The sequence below is a fragment of the Sylvia atricapilla genome, chromosome 4 (genome assembly GCF_009819655.1).
Source record: "Sylvia atricapilla isolate bSylAtr1 chromosome 4, bSylAtr1.pri, whole genome shotgun sequence".
NCBI classification, from domain to species: Eukaryota; Metazoa; Chordata; class Aves; order Passeriformes; family Sylviidae; genus Sylvia; species Sylvia atricapilla.
This window is the reverse complement of record NC_089143.1, coordinates 62502627-62515430: the sequence shown is the minus strand read 5'-3', so window position 1 is coordinate 62515430 and position 12804 is coordinate 62502627. Positions and strand designations below refer to the sequence as shown.

The 12804-nt window shown below is 50.0% G+C and overlaps 1 protein-coding gene across 1 annotated transcript; it reads left to right on the top strand.

Moving 5' to 3' along the window:
• Positions 1–558: 558 nt before the first annotated feature.
• Positions 559–8905, top strand: NOCT (nocturnin). Its single transcript, XM_066318144.1, has 3 exons — positions 559–802; positions 5731–6000; positions 6810–8905. Exons 1-3 carry the CDS (start codon positions 622–624, stop codon positions 7643–7645), a joined length of 1287 nt encoding a protein of 428 aa, XP_066174241.1. The 5' UTR covers positions 559–621; the 3' UTR covers positions 7646–8905.
• Positions 8906–12804: the final 3899 nt, after the last annotated feature.

Here is a 12804-nt window from a genome sequence, read left to right as displayed (position 1 = left end):
GAGTGCCGCGGCCCGAGGGAAGGTGGCGGGAGTAGGGAGCGGGATGTGGGTGTCCCAGCGAGGCAGCGCGGTGCCGCTGCCCGGCGGTGCCTGGCCCTGCCCGGGGCGCCGAGCCCCGCGGCTCCCGGCGGTGCCGAGCCCTGTCCGGGGCGCCGAGCCCCGCGGCTCCCGGCGGTGCCGAGCCCTGCCCGGGACAGACCGGGACGGACCGTGACGTCCGTGGAAGCAGAGGGCGCTCCTGCTGACGTCACCAGCGGGAAACCTCCGTCCGGGCCACACCACTCCGCGGCGGAATAGGGGAGGCGGGAGCGGCCACGGGGCGCGTTCTTCCTACCGCAGCATCCCCCGCCAGCGGCAGCAGGAGCGGCGGGACAGTTGCGGAAAGCGCCGCCCCGCCGGTCTTCGCGGACGGGCTCGGTGCCCGGGCGGGGGTGCCGGGAGAGTTTGCTCGTTTCTTGTCTCTCCCCCTCGGGTGAGGGTGGTAGCGCCCGGTGTAGGCGCCGCGCGGGGCGCCGCCGCCTCTATAAGCGCGGCCGCGGGGCGGGCGCGGGAGCAGCTGCGCCGCTGATCCCTCCCGGTCCCTCCCGGTTCTGCTCCGTCCCGCCCCGTCCCGCCGGGAGCATGTACCAGAGTTCCGCGCGCTGCCTCTGCTCGGCCCTTCCCGGTCTCTGCTGCGCTCCCGCCGCCGTCGCCTCGGCCTCCCGCCTGCCGCGGCCCCGCTCCCAGCCGCCGGCCCCGGGCCCCGCCGCGCCGCGGGCAGCAGCGGGCGGCCCGCCCGCCCCGGGGACGCCGCCCCGCACAGGTGGGTACTGACCGGGCACGGTGCGTAGCCGCCGCGGGAACCGGGCGGCTGGTGCCGGAGCAGGACCTGGGCTCTCCTGGCGGCATCGGCGTGTTCCTTGTCCCTTCGCCAGCCACCTCTGCGGGACTGACCGGCCCTTGGGCTCTAAGGCGGCGGCCGTGGCGTTCTCCCGCGCGGTGTGAGCGGGGCTGGTGCTGCCGGACAGCCCGCCGGAGCTGCGGGCGCTTCTGGCTCGGCGCCCTCCAGCTGAGGGACAGGGCACCCTCTGCGCCCACGCGTGGGTGCTCGGAGTGAGCCCGGGTACCCGTGGGGTGACCTGTCTGTGGGCCGGAGGGTGTCGGGGCCGTGCTCTCGGATAGCGGAGCGGCCCTCCTCAGCGCCGCGCTCCGTGTGGGGTCAGCCTGACTCACAGCGGGGGCCTGGCGCTGACGGCCGTGTGTGGGCACAGCCCGGGTTACCCCCGCGGGCGGTCAGGCCCCTGCTTGCCTGCACCGTGAAATAGTTACAGCCCGTTCTCCATCCCCACATGGGACGCGGGAAGTGTCGGGTCCCTTGGTGGCTGCGGACACCGCCCTGGCTGTGTGTGCCCAGCGCTGCGCTCTGGCCGGGGCAGGGCTGTGCCCCTGCGGCCGGATCCGGCCCGAAATCACCTGGATCCGCCCGTGACTCAGAAGGCTCACCCGGAGCCGTTCCTGCTGGAAACTGGGGCAGCCTGGCAACAGCCAGCATTGCTCCAGACTGTTGCTGGTGGGACGGGTGATAAGCCCAACTCTGTATCATTGAATGGTTTGGGTTAAAGAATGGTTAAGGTTAAGGAAGAGATGACCTAAAGGTCATTTGGTTCCAGTCCTCCCTCAATGGTCAGGGACACCTCTCACTAGATCATGTTGCTTAAAGTGCTCTCCAAGCTGGGCTTGGACACTTCCAGTGACAGAGCAGCCACAGCTGCTATTACACTGCTTGTAAGACAAGGCTGTGTTACATACCTGGCATGCAGGAGATCCACTTTGCCCTCCTGCCTTCAGCTAGGATTGGGGTGAAGTGAGTTCATCCCCTGTTGCTGCTGTTACAGGAGGGGTGTAAAAGCCAAGCTGGGGCAGGGTGCTTCTCTTCCTCCTGTTGAAGCTAGGCCAGGATGACATATGGCAGGATTGAAGCTTCGTGGCACTACAGGGAAGAGAGAGCATATGCATCTGAGGGCTGGCAGAATCAAGCTCATGATTAATAAAGCACTCCTGAAGATAAAGGTTTCCAGAGCTTGTGCCAAGTTCTGATTCTCTATATTACTGGAGGCAGGTTTTGAGGTTCCTTCTTCTTTCTGGTGTTGTCTCTTGAGAACAGACATCTTCTGCCTTGCTCTAATGAACTCCCATTGCTGTCCCAAACAGGGTTGTACATGTATACCTTGGTAGCACAGGTTTTGTCACATGGGGATGCCTGTCAAGTTGTTCCTAAAACTGGGGTACCAGGGAGGGCATCTCTAACTTCTGCCAGCCTCTGGGGCTATGGAGGCTGATGCAACTCCAGACTGCAGGTGTGTGGAGCCATTCACCTGGCAGAAAAAGCCCTGTGATAAACGTACACAAACATGCATACACAAACATAACCTGTTTGCCATACACAAACAGGATAGGGCTTCTGGCTGAAAGTGGTGCTGAGAGGTATGACCTGAAAGGTCATATGAGAATGTTGTTCACCTTACCCAAAAGGTCAGGGTCCAATACCCTTCTGTAGCCCTCATCTCTGAAGCAAAGTCCTTAAAGTCTCTGGCTCATTGCCTGAGATCCTAGAAGTTCATCTCTTCTGTGCTGGATGATTCAAGAAACCTTCCAACTTTACACCCTGTTCTTACATTTAAGTCACAGTTTGAGTTCTTCCCTTGACCTTACTATGCAGAGGTACCACCCTTGCTGAGAGGAAGGAGCTTTTTTTATTTTAAATACCTTGACTAGTAATTGCTGAGTCCATGTTCCCTGTTACATCACACCGAGAAAATCACTTTCATGTTTGCTATCCACTGCTGCAATGCAAGCCCAGGAGTCTGCTTGTGCCTCTGCCCACACCAGCACCACAGTGTCACAGCACTGGCAGCACACTTTATCCCAGCAAGTTACAGGTCACTTAACTCGCACTGCAGGATTTCAGAGTGGTCACCTTGTACTTGTGTTGTACAGCTGGGCTGCTGTGGATGTGGTTCAGCATTGCAGAAATAACAAAATGGATTTTGTGTTTGGCATTTTTGTGTTCAGGTTGTTGGTCTGGTCCCTGTTCTGCAGTTGTCTGTGTTGTCATGTGTTCAGCACTCAGTACAAAGAACTTGTGCAGATAAGCAGTCATCTTAAGCTGGAATCTTCCCAAGGAGCCCAGTCTTTCAACCAAGAACTTTCAAGCCACCTATATCAGGACTGAAAGGGCTTAATTTAGAGTCCAGACCCTCTTCTCTGGGTCCTCAAAAGAAGACTGAAGCTCATTTTCCTTCCTAAGACATGGCTGACTTTAAAAGCTGTCAGATCAGTTCTGGGCCATAGCACAGGTTAGGCTATGCTTTATGCCCCATAAAGAGCTGGATACAGCATGATCCCAGGGATGATGGGATTTAGACAATACCCTGGCTTTGTTTGCAGCCTGGCAGGTGGAGGCTGAACTCAGCCTTGATCCTGCTGTAACAGCTGTAAGCTGCCCAGGGCTTTGCCGACAGACCTTTGCCTCCAGCTGTGTTACACCTACCTTGTGCCTTTCACCATCATCCCTCTGACTCAGGTCAAGCCACAAGCAGCCTAAGAGCTTGCTAATGGCTTCTTGGAGGGTAATTATTCCCCAGTATTCCTTTGGAGAGCCCCACATGAGCCATGTTCGTACTCGGCTGCTGACTGCAACCCTGATGCAGCAGAAAACACTGTGTGCTTATCTCCAGTTGCAGCGCTTAGCTATGGGTTGTACCTGTCCTAAAAATAGGTGAGTGGCTCCCTGTGGAGCATCTATTAAAAGCTGTATTAATTTCTTTGGGTTTCTACGTGGCTGCCTGGCAGCCCTGGTTGTGTGTAAACTGCACCCTTCTGTATCCAACACAGAGCGCGCTTTCATTCCTTCCCCCTCTCCCCTCACAGCTGTGTCAGGGTCCTGCTTAGGGATTTTGTGTTCTCCCTCACTATTAAAAGCCACTTCATCTACTTCAGCAGTACTTGGCTTCTTGAGAAGAGTTGTAAACAGAGAAAGACCGCAGAAACTGAAGCACTAAAATAGCTTCCTTAGAAAGACGTTCATGTGTGAGCTCAAGATCACATTTCAGTTTGAGGAACTCCTAGTACTTTAACTAAAAGGATGGAGATGAGGAGCAACATCCTATATCTAATCTAAATTCACAGCTTTCTTGGAACTGTTCCATGGGCTTACACATGGAACAAGACACACATTAAAGCAAGTACTTTTTGTGTCTTTTAAATGTATCTGTTTTCCTAAATACAAGGACATGAGGCTTATGCTGTAGTCTTTCTTTTCCTCCTGAGTATGTTTATTGAACTGTAAGGGTGCCCATCCTTCCTGCCTGCCCCTCTAGCCTGTCATTATTGTACATCTGTCACCAGCTCTTAAAATTGGTTGTGCTCTAGTTCAGTCTGCACATGGAGATGTGTTGGGTAGCACCCCAAATCTGCCACAAGATGTGAGCACAAGATTGTTTCATCCTCTTCCTTTTTTAAGTAACTTAAATGTACAAATAAACTTACCTAATAACCACTGTGGGCCAGCAGCAGTGCAACACTGAAGTTCTTTTGCTTAAGATTCCCTTTGCAAAAGTCACTGAGAGTAAATAAGGAAGTTGAGACAACTCAATCAGCATTGCCTCTTATGTAAGTTGCTGTGGTGCCAGCACAGTCCTTCCTGCCCATGTTTGAAGGAGCAAAGCCCTCTCCCTGAAATAAGGTTGGAGAGCTCTTGCACACACAGTGTAGAAATACCACAAACTGCGTAAGCCAGAGGGCAGAACAGAGCAGGGGCACACGTGCTTCCCCATTCCATGGCAGCTGTGACCCCATGTGGGATGGGGGAACCTCCCTGCAGAGGACACAGGGCTGGGGGAGGGCCAGCTGCATTAGCAGGGAGAGCTGGGGACAGCAGCTTGTGTGCTGTGGGTGAGGTGGCCAAAGGAACGGGAGGTGGCTGGGGCCCCGGGAGGGCTGCAGGGAGTGCTGGAAACTGCCGAGCTGGGGCACAGCACAAAAGAGTGAGGAGACACAGGGAGAGAGGAGGGTGAGGGGGAATGAACATAGGGATGTGGAGCTGGGAGACACCGCCTTCTCCACTCCACACCCTGAGATACAAGCCAGCAGAAGCATCTGGCTGCTTCCTTGCTTCATGCTCATGACAACATTACTGCTTTGGGGATAAATGAAACTGTGATCAGAGGTTCCTATTAAATACTAACCTGAGGGAATGAGTCACCCTGCTGGCTGTCCTGCAGGCTGGAGTCTGCAGCCTGGAGGTATCCCAGATGGACACAGGCTACCAGGCCAGACAGAGTGCCATCTCCATCAGAAGCAAATGCTGCACATGAAAAAAGGAGCAAGCAGCATTTGTCCTCCTGCTGGGCCCTCTCTTCTGTGAACAGGGAAAAAGTGTGCTCTATTGTGTTTTCTACAACTTATGCAGAATTAATCTTAGCCCTGTTATTCCAGTTGAAAGACTTCTTTATTGCCTTAGAAGACAGCACCATGATGCCTTAAATCAGACTTGGTTTGCAGGCGGCAGGCCCTGATGACAGGCAGAACATGAGACTGAACAGGACTAACCTGTCTCTGGACTCTTCTTATTTTGTCTGAGACTCAGGAACAGGCTCCTGCACAAACCACCAATGGCTGCCACTGCAACAAGGTACCCAAGTGATGAGAAGAGTTTTGTGGTGGATCCTAACACCAGTTTTTCCCTTGCAGTGTGTTCCATGGGAAACAGCACCAGCCGACTCTACAGTGTGCTCGCCAAGACGCTGAGCAGCGGTGCCGTGTCCCAGCACCAAGGCTGCCTGGAGCAGCTGGACTCAGCACAGCTGGATCCTATAGACCCCAAGGATTTGCTGGAGGAATGTCAGATTGTTCTGCAGAAGCGGCCACCCCGGTTTCAGAGGAGCTTTGTGAACTTGAAGAAAAATGCTCCCAGTAACCACCGCCCCATCCGGGTGATGCAGTGGAACATCCTCGCCCAAGGTAGGAGATGTTTGTGAGCTCAAGGTATGACCTTGAGACCAAATGCAGCAAGGAAAACCCTGGCAGAGCAAAGGGAGAGGAGTGAACTACATGAGCTATAGCTGATTGCGTGCCAGGGGGAGTATTTTGAGCATTTTGAAATAGTGGCTTTCCTTCTGTCCCTTAGGAAAGGAAAAAAGGTCTCTCCTTGCAACGTTGATGCCAAAAGTAGCCTGAATTCTTCTCCTAACTGAACACAGTGTATTCTAAAAGCTGTCACCCATCAGTTTTAGAGGGTTGTTAACCTCAGAAAAGACTTATCCTTTTCCTAAGTTTTATTTGTAAAGTTTCTCTTCAGTTTCTGATTACTTTATTGGTCAGGTCTGCTATGGGGGGAATTCTTAATGATTCAAAATAATTTTAACTGGTAGTTTTGAATCAAGGCTGTAAGTTGAGGAGTGCAGCAGCCTCATCTTAAAATCTTTTGGTGTGGGAAATTTCCCTCACGGGGATTGTCTTAACCTTCTGCAGTTAAGTCACTTTTAACCCATTTTATTTTGGCTTAAGCTGCAGCAGCCACATGTGGAAAGTACTTGCCCTTGTGTAGTGGGCAGAGAGGGAGAAAGTGTAAAAGGAACTGGTTTTGGAGTGGCTCCAGTGACTTGAGAAGGGGTTCTCATGCCCATTGGCAAATCTGGTACCCTTGAAGTCACCAGCTACTCCTGAAAACCCCATGACCTGTGAGTAAACTGATAAACTCTGAGCTGACAGGCTGTTTTGGCTATCGGTAACTTTTGGGTTTTTTGTCCCCCCCTCCCTGCTAATTCCAGCTCTCGGGGAAGGCAAAGACAACTTCGTCCAGTGCCCCATGGAAGCTCTGAAATGGGAGGAGAGGAAGTGCCTCATCCTGGAGGAGATCCTCGCCTACAAGCCCGACATCTTGTGCCTTCAGGAAGTCGACCACTACTTCGACACCTTCGAGCCGCTCCTCAGCCGCCTGGGCTACCAGTGCACCTTCTTCCCGAAGCCGTGGTCCCCGTGCCTGGACGTGGAGCGCAACAACGGCCCCGACGGCTGCGCCATGTTCTTCCTCAAGGAGCGCTTCCAGCTGGTGAGCAGCGCCAACATCCGCCTGACCGCCATGAAGCTGAAGACCAACCAGGTGGCCATCGCCCAGACGCTCAAGTGCCACGAGACCGGCAGGCTCTTCTGCATCGCCGTCACCCACCTGAAGGCCCGCACGGGCTGGGAGAGGTTCCGCTCCGCCCAGGGCTGCGACCTCCTGCAGAACCTGAAGAACATCACCCAGGGAGCCAAGATCCCCCTGATTGTCTGCGGAGACTTCAACGCCGAGCCGACCGAGGAGGTGTACAGGGAGTTCTCCAACTCCAGCCTCAATCTGAACAGCGCCTACAAGCTGCTGAGCCCCGACGGACAGTCGGAGCCCCCCTACACCACCTGGAAGATCCGGCCCTCTGGAGAGTGCCGGCACACGCTGGATTATATCTGGTATTCCCAGCACGCCTTGAATGTGAACTCGGCCCTGGGCTTGCTGACTGAAGAGCAGATTGGGCCCAACAGGCTGCCCTCCTTCAATTACCCTTCCGATCACCTGTCCCTTGTATGTGACTTTAGCTTTAACCAGGACCCTGACAGACTGCTGTAATGTCTTGGAATGCCACCTGGTATTGCAGTGTCTGAACTCACCAGTCTTTTCTTTTAGAGAAAACCCTTGAAGCTAGATGAGACTGAAAGGTGAGGAAATACTGTTGACTAACCATTATTTCAGGCACTTGTTTGGAGCTACACTTGCTGTTCAGCCCTCATTAATGTGCAGCCTTCGAGGGAGGAAGAAGGAAGCCAGTGTTCTCATCATGCTCTTCTTGCCACATCAGGGTTTGGAAACTAGAAGGCAAATGAGCTTTATCCTTTCACTAAGCCCCGTGTTACAAGGATTTAATCCTCTAATGAATGTGGAGGCCTTAGTATTTAAATCATAACACTTGTGTTTGTAAAACAACTTCCCTGACAGCATGCTAATTTTATTTATTTCATGTTAAACTTCTGCAAGCACCAAAGGGAGCGAGGTTCGACTACCCAGTGAGATTATCTGAAATCTTTTTCTGTTGCAATATGGAGGAAGTTTAATGCAGTTTAGACAAAAAGCTATGCTCATAGTGTGGTCTTGTCATTTTTCCATGACCTGCCTGAGATGACAAATTCATTAGAAGTGAGGAAGGCCCCCTCCAATAATAGCAGGTGAGCAAACAGAGGCTGAGTATGACCCAGAGTAATACCCTCACTTTTCCAGAACAATGTGCATGTGTCTGTCACACACATACAGCCTGTAGGCTCTAAAGTGACTGTACCTTTGTCTGTGCTTCCCTCTGGAGGACACAGGTAAGCAGGGACTATTTCTTCCTCTGCTTTGAGTATTACTTTTCTAAATGGTTTAAATTTGTAGTCTTGTCAGTCTTGCTGTTTCAGTAAAGGGCCAGTCTTAATGTTGAAAGATTTTCCTTTATTTATGTTCAGAATCTAAAGCTATACTGGAACCTGTTATAAGGTAAAATTTATTTATTGAGAGAAGTCGGTGATCCTGCATCTGATTGGAAATCGTAGTGACAGTATTCAGGAGCCTCTTCCTGGGATCCAGGGAAACTCTGGGCTACAATAGAGGTGTGTTAATAGAGTAACTCCTGTGATGCTCACTGGTGACACAGGAATTGCATATATGGATTGTAAACATGCCATTATACCAGAAAATGACATAGGAAGAGGGACAACAGTTGGAGTTGGGCTGACATTTAGGTAGTTAGGAAGATATGGCAGGGCAAATAAAGCAGTATTTCCATGTGAAGTAGGGTGCACAGTAACTCTTAAATGTTCCAGATGTTTGTTAATAAAACTCTTTGGAAAAAAAGTAGTCTCTCTGCTGCTGTCTTTCTCACTTTGCTGTCCCAAGTTCCTGTTGCCAAGGAGGTGACCTGTCTCAACTACTTGGAGCTTCAGGTTGGTGCTGATGCCTCCCCTTCCAGACCTAACCCTAGGTGGGTTTTCCCCCACCCCTAACCCTGATCTCCAAATGGCATGGCTGCTTTGCCTTCACAGCACACTCCTTCTCCGACTTGGAATGTCCAAATTGCACAAGAAGTCTGAAGGGATCGATGCTTAGCTGTTAAGCTGCTCACTTGTCTAGTTAGAGAGGCAACCTACACTGTAAATATTCCCTTTTCCAACAGTTGTGTGGAGCTACAAACCTGGGTAGTCCTGCAAAGCGAGGTGCAAGAATTCCTCCCTGAGGGCTGCAAAGTGTGCCTGGGAAGGCTGGCCCCTTACAAGATGCAGCTGTATCTGCCACTTCCTTCTAAAAGCTCATTTGAGGAGAAGAAACACCACAGGTGGGAGCTCTACACAGCCCAGAAATTACTATACTTGCATTGCTGAGAAGGGAATTTTGGAGTCTGGTGAGTGGACATCCCAAATTCCCACACAAACACACTCCCCATCAGGCAAACAAATGAAGTGGTTGTGCAGCTGTAACACACTCTGCACGTGTTCCTGACCCATGCAGGATGAGGGCAATGGTCTGCTTCCAAGCAGAGGTTTCTTTAACCAGCCTGGGATTTATGTGGATTTGTCTTTTCCCAGACAGAAAGGATTTTACCACCAAGGAGACAATGGCCTTGGTGAATACTCATACCAGACATATGCAACATGCCAGCACCTCCTCTGGTTGGAATTTCAGAAAGAGCAAATTGTGTCCCTGGAAGCCAGAAGGATGGCATTTTTGGGTGAGATTTTAGGCAGGAGATTCAACACTCCCACTGCCTCACATAAACACAGACCTTTGAGCACTGCTGCCATGTTTCATACCAACTAGGCACTGCCAGCTTCCTTTTTCTGGTGCTGGCTGCCCTCAGTTGTGCAGAAGGGGTGGGATGCAGTGCTTCTCCGTCAGGATTATTTTCTCTTAGGACCTTCCCTCAAATGGTCTTGCAAAAAGGAGAAATAATACAGCTGCCTGTTAATTAGTATCTGTAGTCATCAACACCTCTAAAATCAACACCAACTGTAGACCTGTAAGACCTACCTTTAGTAGGTCAAATCCTTGCTCATCTACTACAAAAACTCCCACCAGAATTCAAGTTCACACCAGAAAGACTCACACTGGAGCTTCCATCCAGACTCCTTTTGGCAGTTTCTGGAAGAAACACTTGTGGTAGAGAAAGCCCTGACTTGAGAGCAAATATCAGGTCTGTATTAATTAAACCATAGCCAAAAAACCCCACCACTCCCACCAAAAAGCCTATGATTTCATTTCCCTTTTGTATTAGCAGCTCCATTTTCCTCAGGCCACTCAAGGTGTGCCACTTTTCCCACTGCCAGAGCATAGAGCCACAGGCCCGATTATGGGAGGCTTTTTACCAGCAGGAACTGAGCTATCACAGCTGCAGAATCCTCACTGTCACTCTCACAGGGGAGTTTATGGTATCTGTATGGTTCTTAGGACATTTTAATTCATACCCTGGCTTGCAACACTTAATTCTCATACACAAGAAATCAAACAAACCATGATTTGTATGATACTGCCATCACTGCAAAACCTCTCCTTAAGTGGAAAGGGCTGGGATTCTGCATTCATCCTGGACATGTTACAGTAGATGTTCACTGCTTCAACTCCTTAAAGGGTAATTTTGAAGGCAGGGGGGGCTGGAATAACTGAAAAGGCTGGGGACTCATAATCTCAAGGCAATTCTTAATACTGTCCTCAGAAAATCCCTGCTACAGCCCAATGATGAACCCTTTCTGCTGTATTTTAACAAAAAGGCTGCAGAAATTAACTGCTAAGTTTCCAGGCAGCTTCAGTACATGCCATAACTTATTTTGCAGACAGATTCTTTTGGAAAACTTAAATGGATTATTGGTCTTTGCTTTGTTTTATGCAGCAAGAGGCAAGCTTGCAGCACTGAAATATTTTGCCAGCTATAAATATCAGTACACTAAATATTTTTTCAGAAGCAGAAAGGATTTTTTTTCTATGTAGCAGTACGACTCTTACAGTAAAAGATGTCTTCCAAGCTCTTCTTATGGATGTATGCTTTATAAGCACAGCAAGGCTAAAAAAAGTCTCCACAGATCCCTTGCTTTCATCTTGAATAAAGGCTGCCTCAGCTTTAGCAGTGACACTTCTCCGTCATTCTCAAGCAAGCTGCAGGAAGAAATGACCCACTTGTTTAATTTGCTGAGAGGCAGAAGCTGTTGCAAGCTTATTAAAACACTATCTCTCCTGGAGAACAATTAGATTCCAAATACATAGTGTCATTTGGATCTTCTTAATAAGCTTAACACCTGCTATTTGAACTGTCTGTAGAAGGCAGGATGCACTCAGCTGGTTCTGGCAGTAACAATCCTCACATGCAGCTGAGATCCCTGCTGTGCATGCCATGCCCAGTACCAGCTTGAGGCTTCAGGCACCTCTCCATTTTCTCCTCAACTTCTGACTGCCCCTGGCTCACTCATTCCTGAGCACCTCAGATCTAACTCTCCAAAGCCCTAAAGTTGATGAAATCAATTAGCAGAGGATGCCAAGAGCTCAGCCTTCCTTTCAGCACACTACCCAGACAACTTGAGTTGTGCCAAGGCCCAGAACCCTTCACTGGGAAAGATGTGCAAGAGAGGGTTAACAAAAACAGTTCTCTCTGGAACAGGATTCCCCTCTCAACTTTTTCTTATTTTTTGATACTCAGACATTTATGCTGAGTTACAACTCATAGTTAAGACTTTTTTCCCCTGTAGATTACACAGCATCACCCTTTTCATTCTGTAACTTAAAACAGTGGATTTGAGAAATAAAAATAGCTTTTATCTGCAAAATCAGCAGTACCAAGTATGTCTGTGTATGTATAAAGCATACTCACTTCACACAAGTTTCATTCTACCCACACATCTACGAGTTCCTGCTTGCCAAGGATGGACTCTTCTACATGAGCCACCAGATTCAGATGTAAAAGAGAGTCCTGTTTTCACACATGTACAAAACAAGTTTCTCAATGGGATTGCCAAAGCCTGGGAGTATAGCTAGATACTAAGTATTTGAAAATTCTAGTGTTCCTTTCATCTGTTTCAGATGTTACAAACCTGACCAAAGCGCCCTCATCCTGAGGCCACCTCCTCCAATACCACCACTAAAAAAACACACTAATTTACAGGATCAGGTTAAGCCCCCTTTGCATTTCAGTTACAGCACATCTTCACGCAGATTTGGATTCTCACAGCACTTCATGAACTCCAGGTAAATACCCTCTGGCAGCCAGTATCATGTGCCACTCACTGGTGGCCAGGGGAGAGAGCCAAAGGACCATCACTGGCCCCGTGGCAAGGCACAGCAGTGGCAGTGTCTCAGAGCTGACTATCCCACCACAGGTGGAGTTGGGTGTCTTCATTCCTCTAGTTTCTGCCATTACATAATGAAGTCTTGGCATTAAGAGAAGGTCATCAGCTGGAGATCCTTATCCAATTCCAGGAAGATAGTTTTGTCCCCATTTGACTTCAAGTGTATCTAAATTAAGTGTTGGAAAGGTCTTCATTACAAATACTCAACATAGATAGATCATGATCTGAGATGCAGCATCTCTGTCAGATACAATCAAATAACAGCCATTTAAAATAGGGTTTCTTACAGATTGGACTTACAACTGTAGGTTTAAAGAGACTTGTTTCTCTCTTCCTGTCTTTTGGCTCAGATTTGTTCCACCTGCCTCTCTTCACACTGCTCCATTTCCCTTTCGGCAGAACATTAGTGCCTCTCAGACTGCCAAATTA

Excerpts from the sequence above, each read along its gene's own strand:
- NOCT (XM_066318144.1), top strand. The coding sequence starts at position 622 with ATGTACCAGAGTTCCGCGCGCTGCCTCTGCTCGGCCCTTCCCGGTCTC. Across the intron at positions 803-5,730 it reads GGGGACGCCGCCCCGCACAG|TGTGTTCCATGGGAAACAGC; the intron begins GTGGGTACTGAC and ends TTTCCCTTGCAG. Across the intron at positions 6,001-6,809 it reads GTGGAACATCCTCGCCCAAG|CTCTCGGGGAAGGCAAAGAC; the intron begins GTAGGAGATGTT and ends TGCTAATTCCAG.